Here is a 20901-nt window from a genome sequence, read left to right as displayed (position 1 = left end):
TGGCTGCCTCCGCTTCTCTGAAAACATCACTTGTGCCTGAATGGGAGCCGCACGGAGGCAGCCAGTGAAATTCAGCGGTTACATTTCCGTTCATGTGTTAAAATTCCCATCATTCGGTTGCCCCAGTGACATCCAAAGAGAGCTCGTCCAATCACAGAGGCGGCTCGAGGATGTGTATCTAAGAGGAGGAAAATGCACCGGATGTTGTTGCTATGGTAACGCTGCATTTCGTTGCTTCTGTCCAAATATGAGCGTGCCGTATATAAGCAGATAAGACATATCTTATGGGTTAAATACTATATTTTTTGTCTTAAAAGAAAACATGTTGGTAACCGCTAGTCTCCAGCATATTATCCAAAACATTTGATTTGGCCCATCATTGCTCCATTACAACAGTAATGTAAAGAAAAATTGATTGATTAAAACTGATTTGTCTTATTCAAATTGAGATTTTGAGGTAAATATCTGTATACAAAACTCATGCAAACCCTTACTTTTAAGAACAATAAATAAAAATATATGCACAGATCAACTCCAATAAAGTCACACAAAATGATATTTAAATTACATTTATTTGCAATATTAGATTTTACACAATCTTGAATTTACAGGAACAAAACTATTCATGTGAAAGTTTTATTATGCACAAATAAAATCATTTCTACTAATGAGTTTCACCAAAAAAAAGAGACAAACGTTTATAATCAGGCCAGAAAAATCAATTATCTCGCGCATATTTCAAGATGTGAAATATTTTAATAATATTTCAACATCAGAATTTCCTGGGCAGTGTTTGGGTTTGTTTTAACATTTGTCATCATAAAATCTGTTTTCTTTACTAGACAATATGGAATTCATAATTACTGAACAGATGCAAACCAAGAAAAAGATGAAAAATAAGGCAAAGCTCACTAAAAGCATCTCTTAGCGGTCGTTGGAATAAGAAAGTGCTTAAGAAATGTTTCCATCCATCTGTCTGAACAAATATTCTTACTGTCCTTCTTCCTGACAAACAGCCTCGATGTACAGGTATGTATATGACATTCAAGCCTTTTGCCAGAAAGTGAAACCAAAACTCTTTCATTTGCAAGCATTTTATTTTCTGGATCATTAACTGACCTTCTGCTGAAAATTGAGATCCCTCTCCTGTGTTTTACAGGTTTGTTGCAAGATGTTAGCATGCCGAAAAAACACAAAACTCAGGTTTTAAAAAATATTTGTATACACTAGATCACTTACAGTGTTTCACCATGGTATAATAAAGTCACACACCTTTTATCACCTACAAAAATACAGTTTGTATTACTGCGACTTCAGATTGCCTCAGCTACAAATCTAAACAATAAAATGACAAACTATTATTACAAAATAACATTTTCATAAAATGTGACCTGTACAATGCACTTTTGTACATATAAAGCAATTCTATGGCCTGGCTTATACAAAGGTTTGTTGTCCCTTAGAGGTGACAAGGCAGTAACAAGGATGCGATGTTTTAAGCTTTTCTTTGCTCTGACATTTAATCCTCAGACACAGGTGACTTTCATAGCCCATTACAACAGATCAAGGCCCTTTAAGGAACCTCAAGCAGAGCTAAAGTCAGTTTAATAAATTACATTCATTATAAAATAGATGCGAATACATTTCAAACACGTTCTTAGCTAAAGTTAAATCGGTAAAATATGCATGTATTCTACAAATGTTCAATCCCGTAATGTGTAAAACGTAGCAATGGAAAAAAAAAAAAGAACAAATATTTTTTTGTGGATTGTCACAGTTAATCGCACGTGTACACACACACACTTGAAAATAAAACATTAATCACTTGAAAAGACATTGGACATATTAAAGAAATTTTAATATTTGGGAAAGCAAGAACTAAAATGTATAGGAACATTATGTATGAGAAAAAGCTATTTTCGATACCACGCATAATTGCATGTTGTGGTATCAATATACATAGTAATATTACATTAGTATATTTTGCCAAAATATTTACCTAATTAAATTGCACTTTACTACATTTAGTATTTTACTTTGCCACAAACTTTTATACCATGTTGAAGTGAAAGAAAATAAAATTAAGCTCAATATTAACTTATTACACTTACATACATACAAATTTAAGCATAACTGAAGAGTAATTGTAAGGCTAAATCTAAATAGGCATACACAAAATGCTATTATGTGATTTAGAGTATACAAAATGTTTTCACATGGAGCCTTTTTATTGCATGCACACATTTTTAGGCACTTTCAACGTTCAAAATTACAGTACTGACAAGTGACTGTAACATTAAGACTAATGGTTTGAACACACTTTAACTCTGACTGGATCACAACAGCTTTAGTTTGAACGTGAGCAGTAGTATTTCCTCACCCTTTATTATTTTAACTACAGTGGGTGTAGAGGTTCTTCTCAAAACATACTTTGTTATATTTTCAAGTGGACCCAAAGTTCAGTTTCACAAAGAAGTTCCCAGCCCTTAAATCAGCACATAATGAGCAATAAAACAAGAATCGGCCACCATCCTCATCTTCACCCAAATCCCATAACAAAACAGGTTATAAAGCAGCACATTTAACTGTTAAACTCACTGACTGGCTGAATTCTGCTTCACATAATGTTCTTAACTGCAATTCTTAATCTATTACTTTAGGTGTGTATCTACCATGTGCGATCAGTTATAAAATGAAGAATGTACCTCACCAATGCAGGAGTGTTCAAACAAATCATAAAGATTTGTCCCTATGTTGCACAGCCAAAATACTGCATGTATTTCTAAATCTGTAGCCAGAAGGGCAATCCACTTACGGATACAGCAACGAGTCAACCATCCCCACTACCAATAATCCAAAAGGAGACACAAATTAGAGTCTCTTATTTGTCTCGATGTGATAAAGTATTTACAGGATTTTATACCATCAAACAGACTGAACGGTACATGCAATGCAAAGGCACACCACCAGGTGGAGCACTGATCATGTTCTCTGGGGATAAACCATTTGGACTTCTCTCATAGCATTTTAAAGGAGTCTGCTTTTAATTTACATTTTAAAATGTGAAGTGTAAAGATAAAATAAGTGCTTCTGACTAATTCCTTTAAAATAGTTAAATCTGGCACTAGAAAAACAATCAGTAATAATAAAAAAAAACATTCTATTACATTTTTTCAAAACATTTAAGAAGAAAAAAGCAATTTGTTGCTAACATAACAAAGTTAGAACAATCTTCAACAGACCCTTTTACACCTGACATAAGCATTTATTTTTTAATCAATAATGGATTAGCTGTGTCATGCTCATCTTATCACATTTCTGTTCAGTTATTATTATTTCCCACGTGTTTCATAAAATGAGCCTCCTATAAATAGATTGGTGACATTCTGCATTTCAGTGTAATAAGAAGTTAAACGCAGCTCTGATCGTGTCAAATAAAAGGGATATCATGCACATTACTCTGAATAATATCCTGCACATGGTTTCGAACACAGTATAAGATTAGCAACTGTGTACACCATTTGTTATCGCATATCAAAGTAACACCTACAACCTCTCTGTCAGTAATGTTATCAGCATGCAGCTTGTTGTACATTGTGTGTGGTGTCAACAGAGTATTTACAGAGCTGCTGTTTGGTGTCTTTAACTGCAGCAACAGGGCACTGACTTCTGATTCTGGTGGTTACTTGAGGATAATCTGTTTCAGAGGCAAAAGACAGTTACTTATTAGTTTCACACAATAATTGTTCACAAGTTAAATGGGTTTGTGTTAGATGATATAAACCATTATGTGGTCATCAAGATTAATAAAAGATTAAATAGAGGATTAAATAAAATTAATATTTGGTGCTTACCCTTTATGGTTCTTTAAAAAATAAAAAACCACAGTGTATTTTTTCCAAATATTTTACCCAGATGTCTGACATATACACGGATTTCTTTATTTACAAATTTGAAGCAGAGTCTTAAATAAGGAACAAAAAAGGCTCTATGTGCATTTATAAAGGTATTTGTAAGAGATGTAAGAGTTTAAACATTATGTTCATATATGTGCATGCGGCAAAAAAAACATATAATGCAAACATCTGTGTAAAAATCCACCAAATAAAAAGGCCAATGTCAGACAGCTAAGATTACCAGAATATTAATAATACAAATAATAGTTGTGGTTAAATGTCTCACACGCACGCACACACACACACACACACACACACACACACACACACACACACACGTGAATAAGTATCCACCCCAAACTTCAGAGAACATTAGACCTGCATAGGGAGTAATGAAAAAGACACCAACTTCAACAAAGCAAATAAACCAAACAAACAAACAAAAAACATGCATTAAAGAATATATGCAACACCACTATTTGCAGATGGAAGACCCCTACATAAGTGTTATTTTTGGGAAGATCGAGATGTAGCCTAGTAAATCTACTAAAGGTTTCAGGTAGTTGAAGCTTTATGATAAGCAATGCAAGCAGGGCAACACTATGCTGGCAAAAGCAACTCCCCTGATTTAAAGATATAGCAATGATTCAGAGCTCAAGGATTTATGACATAAAGCTTTAAAAAGGAGCAAACCTGATTGGCTGGTGCTGTTGCTGCGTAGGGGACACTTGTGGCAGGAGTAGTTGCTGCAGAGACAGTAGCAGGCGTAGCACTGTACATCATGGGGACTTTCAGGAAGGGAACCATGAAAGCAATGAAAAGGGGGGTGGAGCATTATGGTAACCATAGCAATGTGTTTTCTCACTCGTGCAAGGCAAAAACAAAATGACATTAGCAGCAAGCCATCATTGGGTTAGACCAGCAGATGGCATGTGATCACACAGCAAAGCGAGACAGCAGGGGAGAACATAAGAGGGCTGATAAGAGATAAAATTAGGAAATCTGTCCACAGTTTGACATCCCAAGAGATGGCATGTACATCAATGCCCTCAAAAACAGGATATTTAAAGAGTTTTGATAATGTAAATCATTTCAAGAGTAAAACAAGTGCAGTAGATCTCAGGGATGCTGATCAAATGTCCTAATCCACAGTGCATGCCAATTATACAAACAAGATACACAATTTTTATATTGTACTTCTGCTTTGACTCTTTGGAATAATGTTACAAGGAAGTAAAACATAATTCATGGTGTTGTGTAAAAAAAATATGTAATATAACCGAATTTTATATTTATACAGAAAAGTAAAAATAAAGAATAGTGACATTTTTATGTGATTTTTGTATTTGGATTTAAACGTTAGCTCCCCTGTACAGAACAAGAAGAATTTTTTAGAGTGACTTGGTAAATAAGCATAACCTGTGTTTTCTATTGATTATGGGACAGTTAAAAAGTATAGAAGAGACCTACCAATGTTGTTAGCTGGAGTCATGCAGAAGATTGAACCTGTGTGATTAAGGGGAAAAAGGAAATTTTTAGCATGACTCACACTTATCAATACCGTAAACAGTAAGTATGAGTTTACATAAATACATATTTCATTTAGTGAACAATAAAAATTTAAGGTTTAAGAAAGATGCAGATTACATCAAGGTGAGCAACACACAGCATCTTCAGCATTTGCAAGTGCAAGGCAAGGAGAAACAACTGATTCCTGGAAACCAGTTTAAGCCTTTACAAAAAGGACCTAAGGTGGAAACAATGGATTACTAACATGTTTATCAAAGAAACCTTTCAGCATGTACAGTGGTACTTAATAGTTTGAGTCTTGTAGACTGTAGACTAAAGGCGATGTTCTTATGGTAGTGTAGTGACTCTGCAATGTGCACCATTGTTATTTAACTTTCTCCTGATGCTGGACTCCTAGACTATTACATGCTTTGCTTTTGGGGAGGGTAACAGTGGTGTTGAATGTTCACCATTTGTGTACATTTTGCCTGACAGTCAACTGGTGGAGTCTAAACTCCATTTCCAACCTCATGAGCATCAACAACTCTTCTTCTCCAGACTTAAGAAGTCTTCTTTGCTCAAGTCATGACACACTTCTACAAACCTGTGTTATCAAGATCAAACATGGGTAGAGAAGACCCTGACTTCTCTCTTTAAATAAGGCAGGCCTCCCAGATTCTAGCTTCATTATCATCCCATTAGCTGAAACTTCTATCATCCTATTATTTAATTTAGTTTGCCTTCACTGGTAATCCTGGAGGTTCACATAGTTTTGCTGCACACAGATCTTTTAGAGAGTAAACATTAAATAAGTAAGTAAGTATAATCTTTTGTCCCATTTGTTTAACAATTCATCATTTAACCATTCATCCATTCACATACGCACTCACACAGACACGCAGCCACACATGCGGTGGCTGCCATGCAAGAGCTCACATGACCCACTTGGGTTTCAGTGTCTTGCCCAAGGACACTTTGACATGTAGCCGGGAGCGGGGATCGAACCACGGAAGACTGCCTTACCAACTGAGCTACAACCGCCCTTGGTTTTAACACTTGCGTGTACCACATTTGAGTTCATATTTCTTTATGTAGGAAGAGAAAGTTCTACGAGCTACGCAAACTTTCAAACACTACTGTATAGACAGATCTTTATAACAGCAGATATTTGCACTTGAAATAATAAATAAAATAAATAAATAAAATAGCAGGTAAAGCACAAATGTGAGACCCCAATTCCAAAAAAGTTTGGAAGATGAGTAAAAAAATAATAAAAACACAAAGCAATGATTTGAAAATCTCTTAAAACCATATTTTATTCACAATAGAAAATAACAACATATCAGATGTTGAAACTAAGAAATTTTACCATTTCATGGAAAATATTAGTTCATTTTGAATTTGATGGCAGCCACACACCTCAAAAAAGTTGGAAGAGGGTGATGGTTCCCATTGTGTAGCATCAGCTCTTCTTTTAACAACTGTCTGTAAATGTCTGGGAAGTGAGGACACCAGTTGCTAGAGTTTAGGAGAGGAATATAGTCCCATTCTTGACTGATGCAGGATTTTGCAGGATTCCTGTCTGTTTTTAATGCCGATAATATTACATACATCATCATCAAAGTCTTTTTATGGTGAGGACCATTTTTCTGGCGCAGATTTATGTTCTATTGTGACTAAATATGGGTTGATGAGATTTGCAAATCATTGCATTCTGTTTTTTTTTCTGTTTTTATCTTCCTAACTTTTTTGGAATTTGGGTTGTAATTTGTAACATTATTTATGGCATAATTGTTTACCTGCCTCAGTTTAAGTTTCCTAGTATTGTACATGCTTGGCTACTGTCACAGCATGATGTAAAAATCTATTCATTCTAATGCAACGGCAGCAGTAGAGTTCAACTCTGGTGAACTTTAATATCCAAATTGGGATTATGAATGTTCTACATGGCTGACTTCTAAGTAGACCAATGGCTGGAGTGACTTTTTGTTAACTTGGACGTTTGAGCAAAATCATGACAATGTAAATTTTTTCCAGTATCAACTGTGTGCTCCTGCTTTCACATGTCAAAATGTCTGCTGTAAAAAAAAAATTGTAGTCAACTTAGTTATTCAGGTTAATTATTCTACTACTCTACTCTACTCAACAGCTACTAACGTTTTGGGTCAAGCAACAGCATTTAGAGTGTGTGGTATATTTAAGAAATGTCTAAACCCAGAAGAAAGCTATACGTGAACTGGGAAATGGCAAGCTGTGAAAAGTGCCTGTTCAAAATTCAGAAGAAAGTTAAAGATTACCTGTAGGATAAAATGCAGTGGCAGGCTGCTGCAGCTGTGTGTTAGCCAGAGCCTGCTGGTAGTGCAAAAAACTGGGGCTGAGGAGGGAGCTGGCCCAGCTGCTCTTCTCAAGAGCAGGTCTCTTTGGTAGCGGTTGCAGGACACTGTGCGGAAAGGCCTGAAAAGTGACAAGAGGAGGAATAAAAAAACTAAAAAATTATAAATGTCCTTTCTCAATTGAGAACTTAGTTCAGCTACACTTGACACAGTCTAAATATTTAGTATTTACAACTACAAAATAAAATCGACCATTACCACATGATGGGAAAAAAGCACAGTTGAAGGATACAGATATGAATGGAATAATGTATTTACCAACATTTAAAACATAATTTAGGCACTTAAAAATACTGATGCCTCTTTACATTAAGACCATTTGGACTTGAAGAAGCCACAATGAAGAAAACGAAAAGTTATTACAGTTCAATTAATAGCTACATGCAAAGCCAAATGTGAAAATACCAGGTCTACAGTTGCCTCGAGGGGTCGCTTCAATGCTTTGGCAGCCGACTGAGTCTTTTAATAGCAGGCAGCGAGCACATGATGGCAGTGGCCCAATGGGATTCAAGCGTATTAACATACAGGTAACAGCAAGCGGAGGTGCATCATGGGGGACAGCATTGTGGACAGGTGAGAGGGGGAAAACAAAACAAAATAATCAGAATGTAGTTTACCACATAAAGACAAAATGCATGCACAGTAACCAAAATAACCAATTAAAGAACACATTCACTACAGATTTCTGTATTAGTACATCAACAGTTAATCTATAGCTATAAGATTTACAATGAGAAGAACCCTGTATACCCTTTACATTGTATAGTGTTGTTAATATTACTCTATCCATTTGTTAAAAGCAATCATATTAATTCTAGTACAAGTGATGCAAGCAGGATACTATGCACACTTTATCATTTTTCGAATAAAAACGATTATTTACAGCTTTGAGGAAAAGATAATAAGCAAGCACCGGAAATTTGATGGTTAAATGAAAGATGAATTGGTCTCATGATAGCTAGCCAAAGGGCATTTCACAAATCAACAGATTAAACCATCACGTATCTAGTGTTACAAAAGCACAGAATGTGGAGCTCTGTGTACAGCACTTCATTCATACAGTACTAAGGCCTTCAGTTTAAAAGGTTCTTCTGTGCTAAACACAACAGAACATTTTTGCAAGCTTAAAATACAACCAAAAAACTCATGCGGAACAGAATTGAAATAAAACGTAAATGCAAGTAACAATAAAAAGATGACGAATATGGAAAGTGACATCTATGAAAAGCAAGGAAGCAGAACAAAGTTAATGTAGTCAATTTTATAAGGATATTTCCAATTTGTGCCAAGTGAGAAACACTTTATGAAAACACGTTATGTTAATATTACTTGAGCAAAGTGAGCTAATGTGGCAACTGAAACCAAACCAAGAAATATTTGTAAATACAACAAGCAATAAATGGAAGACATTATGAAGGGAGAAATATGGAGTACTAGGTCTAGTGTACTGTATTTATCAAATTTCTTCTGTGCACATTTTCATGCAGGTACTGTTCTCACAAACAGTTTCTATTGTTTTATTCATACTGTAATTAAAACATAACTGCATACAGTACCAGTGTTTATAAAGTGTCTGAGAATTGTAGCAAATGTGCATGTGAGGATCAGAAATGCGCAATTAGGAGGGGGAAAAGAGCACTAATAGTAGGGGCCAGAGGATTCAGTTACAAAAAACGAATCCAACAAGTCCAAACTACCAAACACTGCAAACTTTGACCAAAACAAGTAGTATTTATGCTTATGTTTAATTAATTTTGTTGGAAAAAAAAAATCACTATGGAAATCTAATAAAACACCACGTATATATCTAGTACAACAAAACATTCAGGGTTTGGTGCCTCTTTAAATAGAGACTACACTTGCAGTACCACAAATCTGATCTGAACTCATCTTATCCTTCTTTACAATGTGCTCTGGTTTTACATCTGTGGTGGTTGTATACACAGACGTAAATCAAACATACACCAGTCAGCCACAAGATTAATACCAAATGGTGGTTTTAACATAGAAATATTATGAACTAATGCTGCTGTGTCATAGTTTACCCAATTGTCAGTACAAAAGTAGATTAGCTCCACCTTTACCAACAATGGTATGGTTTTGCCATAATTACCATAATCGGTATTATTAAAAATTAAATTGTTTTCTAAGTTTACTTGAGTACTGAGTTTGTTTAGTTCTACCACTTCTGCACACAGTGTACCACATTGTTGGAGTATCAGGCTGTTTAGCCGCTGACTTCTCAGAGTGGAAATAGACCCTTGTTCTCTATGACATTATTATGACGAGTATTAATGTTGTGGTTGATCAATGTTCTTCCTCTCTACACAGACAGGGGGTAGGAAATAGGAGCTTCAGTTGTGTTGATTTTGTCAGAGGGTACATCCACAGCGTTTGAAAGCTTTGGTCTATGAAATAAATTATTTAGCCTTTTTAATTAACAATTTTAACAGGAAGCAGAAATCAGGTTTATGACAAACAAATCTACCTGCTCGTTTTCTGCATTGTTAAACATTTATCAGATCTATTTGAATTCATGTGCTATGCCACTGCAATGAAAGCACCATTACCAAGGATAGTGTACAAATATACAGTGCCCCACATTCAGTGATTTAAACACCACATATTGTTGGCAAAATAATCTGTTTTCTTACCGTTTCTTTTGCAAACTAAAACTGTTTTCAGTGGTTAAGAAGCATAAATTCTAACTTACCACAGCTGCGGCCTGGGCTGCCACTGCTGTCTGACTGACTTGTTGTTGACTGGATTTGATTTTGGCCTGCAAGTGTGCTGGCGGGTGAAAATACTTGCACTTCTCTCTGGAGCAGCGGCTCTTGATGTAGTCCATACAAACAGTGACTGTGTTATCAGTGGTGTCAATCATGGGACTTTCACTAGGGTGTGCGAAGCGACAATCTGTCTCCCCTCTTGCACAGTTTCCTCGCTGAAACTCACGACAAACCTGCGTGGAGCAAAACAAAGACAATGACAAGAATTCAATTTACGGCACCTGGCCATATTAGGTGTACTCTCGAAAGTAATTTTTTTGTTCAATCGATTCTTGTAGTGTAAGTATACCTCTAATTTGTCTGTACGCTGCAGCTTCTGTGAGGGAGACGAAGAGGAGGAGGGGCTCTGGACTGTGACAGGTGGGCTCCCAGGAACAAGAACGGGAGTACTGGAGAGGATGTCTGAGGGAACAAGGCTCATTCCATGGCTCAAAGGTGTTACATAGGAACCATAACCAAGACCAGTACTTGTACCAAGTCCCTGTGTAGCATATGAGGGGAGATGCTGTATTTCAGAGTGTGAGGCAAGCCAATTCAAACAACACGAAAAAGTAGAGGGTGAGATCCACTCATGACCTTACCAGAGGCTGCAAACTGGGTCCAGGCATCATGAGTTGCATCTGTTGAGCAAGCACAGCTGCTGCTGTCTTCTGCTGAATTAAATTGTTGCGCCCATTTATCTCTAACTGGGTCTTTAGGTGTGAGGGTGGATGAAGATATTTGCAGTTTTCTCTTGAGCATCGCCCCTGTATTAAGAGAAATTAAAGAAATACGTAACGATTGCAGGCTAGTAACACTTATATTCTTCTTAATGATCTCAATCCTTCCTTTAAAAAATGTTATACCTTGAAACTGATGAAAATGAAGGAATGAAACATCAGCAAGATAACTGAGTGGTGACAGAAAAATTACCCATCAGATTAGAAGTGTAATAAAGTTGTTTTTATCAAAAAGCTATGACAATTTCCAAAAGGATTTAATATGAGAAAAGAACTGCCAGAAATTGAAGGTTACTCTAAGTACCATGAAGAGCTTAAATTCACCTACATTGTTAACATCGTGCCTTTTTTTTCTGCACCACGATACCACTCAGGAACCTTACACCCATCTAGTGTCAGTAGAGTTATCAGTGTGCTCATCTATGATACAGTTGCCTACATGATAGCTACTTATGACTAAAATCACACCACTCTGCAGAGGCTGATGACTGACTGCTGTTGTTAAGGCAAATCTTTCAATCACACACAACACAATGCTTGCAGTGCAGCCAGCCAGAAAACATCAAAAACTCCTAGAAGCACAGTTATCAAGAGAGGAGAGAGAAAATCACTGTTAAAATTACTACATTCTCTCAGATCGAAGTGCAAAATGACTTCTAGATTGCATCCAAAACAAAACAATACATCTTTGGTACTACTGTACAAGTACTGGCTGAGCTGTTTATGCCATTGGTCATATTGGTTTAACAATCACTGTCTACACTGAGACTTACTGATGTATTAGATATGGTTATGGTTTGTAAACATTTTCATTTTGAAATGTTTAACTATGTTTGAGCTATGAAGAAAAACATATATTGTTGCAGTCTGTGTTGCATTCAGCTTTTTATTTTCAGTGTGCTTGGGTCAAAACTGGAGGTCACATATGTTCACATTTGAAACATAATAGTTTTTTGTCTAAAATGGTGTAAAACCGTGGTAAGACCTCTCAAGAATGTGGACTATAACATTGAACGATTCATCACTGCGAACCCCACTGCAATACTTATATTGACATTGAATGATAGCTTTGGATATAAATGGTGTGATGCACATTGATGCAATACAAATATATCAGTCTTGGCTGCAGAGAAATTTGAGAAATTAAGGAAAAGCTCATGGGCTACATAAAACATCCCTAAGCTTCCCAGTTGTGGGAATACAATGGTGCAATACATACAATACATTTCCTTTATATTTCAGCAGTCTCATTATTAAGCAAGATTATTGCTATCCTCTTTAGATTTGAGCCCACGTACCAACGTCATTTCTGTCAATCAAGCATCTTTATCACTGAATCTATGTCCTACATATTCACATCTTTCCATCTATTTAACTCTTTTCACCTAATCTTTATTTCTCCTATGATATTTACATATAAGAATTCTTTTTTAATGAGTATTCATTGATAGTGAACACTGATGTATACACTGGAAACAAGTTGTGCCACTGAGAGAAGCCAGCTGTTGAACTCTTTAAGCTGTTGACAATATCTTCCTAGTTAAGAAGAGAAGAGAAGATTTTCTTTTTGTTTAAATTTTGTAAGACCTGATTGCACAGAACTCTGTGTACTTCTACTACAGCAAAAGCAGGTCAAGGTGTATATGCTTTGCTTGTGCCTATAATTATAAACAGCATTTATGAAAGTAACGAGATGAAGCCTGTTCATAAATAAAGAGCTGTGACTTTATCACAGGAAGTTTTCTTTCTATCCTTATGTGCTATTTGCTGTTTTCCTTAAAATTCATACAAAATAAAATCTGACATTCACCCAGTTAGTCTTTTCAAAAAACTAAAACCGATTGTTTATTACTTTTTTCTACCTAAGAAGTTTGTCCTGAGTAAAATGCATCATTCATTTAAAACTGCAACACTTAGCCAATTACACTAATTCATTAGTTTATCCGTTAATGTTTATGTCACTGTTAGTACCAAATTGCTAAGTTCAAGTTTGTCATTCGTGGGAGTTTGAGGCTTTTCTTCACCTATGTTTTACACTTTTAACTGGTAATCAAACAAAACAATGGGCTTTACGAACTGTAACAGACATTTGTCAGCTACAGTTTTCAGCCATTTAATAAACTAATTACAAAATAATTCAGGACAATAATTTGTATTGTATTTGATAAGCCTGAGTGTCTTTAGTCTCTAGTCTACAGCTTCTCTGATAGTATAAGAGAAATATGCTGTATCTTTAGAAAAAGTTGTTTTTCCCCTCTTAAAATTTCTAAATGATCTAATGAACTATTTATAAGTAGACTACTGTGTCTTAAACATAACCTGTAAAAAAAAGCCTCTGGAAATGTAGACTGTTATTGACTTTAAAAAATTGTGACAATTTAAACACTGCAATGAACCCACTCTGTTAAACTATGTGGATTTAAAAAAAAAGTAGTCAAGTTCCATTTAGCTTCAAAAAAAATAATGACAAGTAGTTTAGCAGAACAAACAACAGGGATCAGTGATTTGTGATATTTAGGGACATTTACTGCTCGTTCATACTTCTTTAAGGCTCCCAATTGGTCGAATGAATGTGCATCTGCCACCATCCTTATACCGAACACCTTCAGTACAGGAGGCAGAGCCACATGATAAAAAGTTCCAGAAGGGGTCTTAAAACTGTTAAACGTAGCAAGAAAATTGTAAAGTTGACAACAAAGGTGGTGAGAGGACGCAGGGATCTGTCAGTTTCTGACAAATTTAATAATAAAACTATCAATAAGTATTCAAAACCTATACTTTGGACAACACTACACTTAAATGGGTCAAATACTAACAGTTGACTGTTTCAAAGCATATCTTTGACATTGTAAAACAATCTTTCACAAGCCAATATCATTTGATATATTGGCAAACACTGAAGTAGAAATAATTTTAAATTGGTTGATTTTTATGAGCTGGCAGCATAATAATCATGTTTTATGAAGGTGTGTGAAGGTAAAAATCTCACAGCAGAATGGATGTTAAAAGAAACCCTTTCCAGGATTAACAACTGTAAACGTCAGTAAAAGTAAGCTCATTACTTCTCCTTGATAATCTCTTTTACAATATTCAAGATGAACAATCTGTGTAGCTTTTAGATAACATAAATAGGTTGCTGCTTTCTGTTAACACTTGTAGGCTTTTGACCACTAGGATGCTGAAGTGCATAAAAAGATAAGATGATGACTCAACATGGGAGTAATCCAGGGGGTATATCTGTATTGTGTCATGATAGTGAATGTGAGAGAGTGGATTAAGGCAGTCCCTGGCCCCCCTGGCCTCATGTAGGGCAACTGAGCTGCAGGGGAGTGCACTGGCTTTTATCCAACAGGTTCCTTTATAGCATATATTAGATAGATAATAAAAATGAATTCTGACAAGTATTTTCCTTTCTGGACAAATGCAGTAATAGCTATAATACTAAATATACGAAATACTAAAGTTTATAGATTATATTTAAAAGGTTAGGGAATCGGATTTCACTTCTGTGGTTTCATTCACAAAGCAACACAGGTGACAACAGGGAAAATTATAATTTTCATTTTATAAGACTTTTTAAGTCAGAAAAGGATCATTAGGATGTCACATTGCTTACCTTCAGTGAGTCAAAGCAGGCAATAACTCGACCGTTTTCAACTTGGCAGCTCTTCGGTGGATGAGCAAATTTGCATTCCTCATCACTACGAGAACAGTTTCCCCGCTGAAACTGTCGACAGACTTCCAGAGTAAGCCATTTTGTGTCTCTTATTGAGGAAATGTTCAGTGCCATGTCCAGTCCTTTAAATCACATTAAATTGAAATTTTTAAAGTTTGAATGTCTGTCTTATTGTTTTGAGCCTCTAGGTTGACTGTATGTAGATGAGTTCTCCATCAGATGAAACAGAGAGATGGGATGGCTAGTCAATCACAAAGAAAATTAAAAATGACTCCAGACATGTCTTTTTTGTAATGTCAGGTTCAAGTATATATTCCACAACTGACGGTGGCCATTTACATTTGAACAGAAAAGGACATTTAATGTTGTCTTGTCACATCAGTCATTCTCTGGTCATTATCCTTCATCCTCTTATTATTATATATTGTGGCTCTAATTTATTATTCCTTTAGGTGCTGAAATTTCAAAAGTGATGGCACTGGAGTTGCATCATAGATAACATCAGATGGTGCTTGAGCTAGGCCTTAATAAAACACACAGACTGGTCATGTACACTGACCAACTTCAAGTCAGGCATGTGTCAAAGGCACGTTTTCTTGGTGATCTGAAAGACAAAAATACAAGTATATTTTTGATACTGTATTTCTTACTAGTCTTGATTTTTTTTTTGTCATCTCATTTAATTTCTTTTAGCTGGAGACTTCTTATTCTCTAGAGCCACAGCTCTAGAGAGTTTACAGCAGAAAAACAAAAACAAATGTGACTATATAACATTTAATTTTTTTAAAGCAATAATAATAAAAGTAACAGCAGAGGGACACATCTCTGTCATTTAATAACTAACTACACTAGACTTTCAACAAATAGTTGATTCATGTATTACTTAACGTACTTTTCAGATGACATACACCAATCAGCCACAACTTTAAGTACACCTTTGCAACAAAGCAGCTCTGCCATAAATTCTACATTAACAAGGTTAGAATTTCGCGGTTTTTAGGTTGAAACTGTCAGAAAGGTTATAATTCTACTATGTGTTTATTATTGAGGTCAAAGTGTGCAGTGATGTTGTATTAGCGTGTATTATAATAAGAGGTGGTTCTAATGTTTGGCCCTCTCATCAATTTTAGATATGGTGGCCATAATATTAGAACCATTAAAACAGTGAAAATCAAAACATATTAAGTTGTCATTTTGGACTCTGAGCCTATGTATAGCATGATGAACACGCTATCGAACTAACACTCTGTGTCTTGCAGCCAACAATAACCTGCAACAATGTCTCCTCATTCATTTCTGTTAGTGTGTCGCACAGCTAAAGACAGAATTAACTAGATTCCAGCAAAAGTGGGCATGGTTAAGATCTTGGACACACTTTCAACATTGAAAATGCTAGGATATCAGAAATTCCAACAATTTGTCTACAAGCATGACAGACAAAAGCAATAGGCTAGATGTTTGATACAAAAATCTATATTGTTAGATCCCACACTACTACTCGTAAGTGAAGTTCTCATGAACCAGCCAATACAAGGTTCATTTACAGTAACAGCTTCAAAAGAACACAAAAAGGTCACTCCGTATATCTATAAACCATTGATTACTTTGTATGTTTCTTTTCATCTTTTTAATTTTTATCTAAAGCCACATGCTCGTTGCCTATACCGTATAAAGTCAGTCAATTTTCTAAATAAGCAGCTGTCAATGATTGGCTAAAATCCTAAATGGAGCAGAAACTTTTAACTGTTGTACACCTTAAAAAAAGAATAAACACACGGTAACAAAGTCTACTACACTAAAGTACAGTGTAGCATTAAACTAGAGCATTCTTCCATATCTATTTACAAGGAAAGCATTGACTGCATTAAGAAAGATTGAAATCACCAAAAAACAAAAGCGTTGTTTTTTATACACAGTAACAAGACATGTGACATTGTCTTCCCATTTCAAAAATATAACATATAAAAGGTTTATCCAGGCCTTGCTTTTTCAAATGTTAGCACGTTAGAAATGCAGAGCCACAATTGCTGAGCTTGTCTGTGATTAGTAGCTGGGTCATCTCAAACTAATCAATACATCAATAACCGTATATGAACATTTCCAAAGGTCACATCTATAGAACTAAAGGATGCATATTCTAGAATTAATTTTGCTTTCCACTCGAACAGACAATAAAACCACATTTTATCTTAATCATCATTGTGATCATTTCTGGACTTTCTTTCTCTGTTTACTGTAACTAATTTTCCATTAAACTGTTGCTCTCTATTTGCTAGTACTGTAGGATACAAACACTTTAACAAACAGCTGCAGTCAGATATGCTGACTCAAGGCCCACTGAAGCATGTATATAATACAAGCAAAGCAAGACAAAGATTAAACACACACTTGTGGGAGTTAAACACAGGGCAGGGTGCTCAGACCTGTAAGCTAAGTGGTAAAACACACAGGAAGTTGCTGAGCAGGCAGAAATAGTGTTTAACCCATGAGCTGAATAAATCTGTTTCTTCACAGAGAGCAATTACCTTGGTCTATGTACAAAGACTCAAAACGCACAAAATGAGAATAAACTCGGCTGCTGTTAACAACATTACTATGTGCTATCCCACGGCATTCTGCAGCAAATTCCTTTTGGCACAAGTCAGGAAATAGAGAAACAAAACCCACCTCTCTCTCTTCATGCAGCACTAAACTTCAACTGTCCCAGATCGAGAATGTCTCTTAGAGATACAGATTTGTCAAAGCTAACTTCTAAAGAAGACAATAACCACAAGAACGGCTATTATCACTCTCCCTGCTGAGTGGAATCAGTGACCAAAGATTTTCTCCTCACAACAGTAAAAACTCTGGCTGAAACTCTGGCTGAAACATTTCCAGCCACCCCCTTCCTGCCTTGTTGCCGGCCTCTCGGAAGACCCTCCCAGTCGGAAATAGACCAATAGAAAACCAGAGGCTTATGTGGAAACTGACTGCACAGCTTGTAGTAAGACACTACTGGAAGTTGACCCTATGTCTATGAATAACAACAGATTTTACAGAGAACCTCAGCATTACATATGTGCATGAAGAATGAATTGGAACAAACTTTAAAGCATAGACCAGATTAATTATTTATCCAACACTGTACACACCTTTTCCCTGGTGTATAAAGCATGTAATGCAAGTAATTTTGATCTCACCTCCATTTTACGCTGTGGACAGCTTTACAATTACCTGCAGCTAAGTGCAGTTTATCTAAATGAGAGCATATGTCATAAGCTCCCTATATTCTGGCCAGTTATAGCGCCAACAATCTCAGCATGTTTTGTTGCAATTCACATTGTTAAAATGGTTTATTTTATTTCAGTCTGGGCTCAGGATTCTCCTTGAAAACAGATACAATTTGCTTTAGTATTATATGTATTGTACATGTACATAAATCAATTCTAATATATACACTATACTAAATACAGTGTTACTTGGTAACTCACTTTTCTACAATCCAATACCCACACAAAACCCTAACCCATACTTACTACTCATACTCATACTTTGCTGCTTTTCAGAGGGAAATATTTCACTTTTTAATTGACGACACTTTACCAGTGATAAATGCAGGTACAGTACAGTACAAACTATTACTTTTACTTACTGTATAAAGGAGACAAAAGGTGTACAAGCCATGTAAGCTAAGTCGTAAGTTAGTTGGGCAATGTAAGTTCTTTGGTTATATAAAGCTTTATTACTGGTTTATTACTGGTACCAGTGGTACAAGGTGGGTTTTCCTTTTTTACAGTTTTGGCTTTCAATATCATTTTGAGGTTTGAACTCTTAGTTGGACAAAACAAGCAGTGAATTCATCACTTTGGGCTCTGAGTAATTATAATGACATTACTCACTGCGGTCACGTGGGTTACAGTCCATACACTGTTACAAACAGTTAATCAATGTCATCTATTGAGGTGATTAAACCATAATTTCAAAATAATTTGCAACCCTAACTAGCTACAACGTTAATACTGTTTACATTTGAATGTGTCAGCAATACAGTGGACATTTGTGCCATTTGAGTGGTTTCACTTCTAATACTTTAAGTAGCCAAACATTTTTCCGATTCTACCTACTTGCTTTTTTTTAATGCGGGATTTTTTCAAGTGAGGCATTGGTACTTTTACTTTTGCTAATACCAGTCTACAGTCAACTAAGCTGACTGTGCTGAGCACCATCTTATCTTGCTTAGTTTGCTCCTTTAGTGTCTGATTTGCATTCTCACCCCGTGCATCTTTAGCTAGCTCGTCACGAACACCTAGCTAGCAGACACACCGCGGCTGTCACGGCCCAACATCACGCACAACAACATTAACATTTACGAACATGCATCGGCCACCGTGCACCTGCTTTACCTCATCGACCGCTTCCTAAAGGACACAGCAATCACGCACCAGCTAGGACACAGGCGACACGACAGCTCTACTGAACTAAAGGAAACAAGGTGTCAAGTGTTGCTGAAAGGTGTAGAGCAGCTCTTTTTGTTCTTACTCTGATCCCAGAATTAACGCTCGTTGTTGTGTCTTCGTGCTCGACTCGATTCCTTCTTTACTTTATAGTAGCGCACAGATTTGAGCAACAAGCTTCTGACAGCTTACTGTACGATCGTACGTTTAATGTGACGACGGGGGGTTCTTGGGATACCTTGAGAATCAATGTAATGTTAGGAATTTTAATATTAAATGTATAAAAACATCTCACAGCAAATACAAGATATAATTTAAATATGACATGCAGTAAATTAGTTCGGGCGTCTCAATTGCAGGCAAAAGACGTAATCCTATAATTATAAATCACCCCTATGTAACTAAAGTGGTATGGTCCACACAGCTAAAAGGGCAAGGGGTGCTTGTTACCAAGGGAACAGCAATAAAACTGTGTGACTTTTTATATATAATACGTTAACAACACGCACAAATACAAACCACCATTTAAAGAAATGTGTCAATACAATTTAATTTAAAGAAATGTGTGAATATAAGTTTGACGCAGATTGGGTGAAGTCCAATTTCCTTCTATTCATTTGCTTTATAAACGGCGAAATATCCCACGTGAACTTGTTTATCCATCTTCTTGTACGGTAATAAAGAGATAATAAAGTATAGTTGTAATAACAAATCTTGTATAATCAAAATAATCCCATTTGGTCTGCTCAAGGTCACTTACTACTAATGGTAAAACAGATCAGACACTGATCTGGAGACACTGAGAGGGAGAGAGAGACAAAATAAGGGGAAGGGAGTGAGCTTTTACCTTTAGGTTAAATAACATGCTTCTGGAATAAAGATTACAGATAACTTTATATTAGGGCCATACATGGGCCACTTACATGGAGACATGTATGTAGTACTAACAGATATTTAAATAGTACTACATTGTTTCCAGTAGATTTAATGTGATTACATATTGAACCACATGTCTGAACACATTAGAACCCAAAGGATCAATAACACTTCCTTCTGGGCAGCGAGTGTCATGCTAAACCAAAGTGGCATGCAATAGATAACCTACTGCAATACTTTGGGCTGAGATCTAGCAGAGAAATGTTAAAACCTCATATGTAAATGTGGACACTTTGAGTATCTGACTAATTGGTTTAATTAGGGAAAAAGTGTAATACAATGATTGGTTTAACCTCCAATGAAAAGTTTTCAACTCTGTTCAGTAGTTGACTTATGCTATGATCAAAAGTATGCATGAAGGTATGCTCATTATGTAAACACACACACACATACACTGAAACCAGTTATGACTAATTGATTGTCTCTTTTGTGTTTACCCAGACTTCTTCGGGCAAGAGAAGAGATTTATCTGATGTGTCATCCTGACAGATCCCCTCAACAAAGTGGAGCTTTGGCGTCAAGTGCCACATGGAAAGGTCACCATATAGCT

General features: G+C 36.1%; 1 protein-coding gene across 8 annotated transcripts; it reads right to left on the bottom strand.

The window, feature by feature from the left end:
- Positions 1–553: 553 nt before the first annotated feature.
- On the bottom strand, positions 554–19650 carry LOC137132778 (muscleblind-like protein 2a). Of its 8 annotated transcripts, none has more exons than XM_067515738.1 (10): positions 19501–19650; positions 14923–15586; positions 11169–11333; positions 10877–11092; positions 10512–10760; positions 8204–8257; positions 7703–7859; positions 5367–5402; positions 4590–4684; positions 554–3697 (listed from the first exon to the last, which is right to left on the bottom strand). In XM_067515738.1, the coding sequence occupies exons 2-10, from the start codon at positions 15094–15096 to the stop codon at positions 3683–3685; spliced, it is 1161 nt and encodes a 386-aa protein (XP_067371839.1). In that variant the 5' UTR covers positions 15097–15586; positions 19501–19650; the 3' UTR covers positions 554–3682. The 8 variants fall into 8 exon arrangements, with proteins under 8 accessions (XP_067371839.1, XP_067371843.1, XP_067371835.1 ...); XM_067515742.1 differs by having other exon boundaries at positions 4590–4642; XM_067515734.1 differs by lacking the exon at positions 4590–4684.
- Positions 19651–20901: the final 1251 nt, after the last annotated feature.

The sequence above is a fragment of the Channa argus genome, chromosome 9 (assembly GCF_033026475.1).
Source record: "Channa argus isolate prfri chromosome 9, Channa argus male v1.0, whole genome shotgun sequence".
NCBI lineage: Eukaryota > Metazoa > Chordata > Actinopteri > Anabantiformes > Channidae > Channa > Channa argus.
Note: the sequence above shows the minus strand (reverse complement) of the source record. Positions and strands in the feature narration are given on the sequence as shown.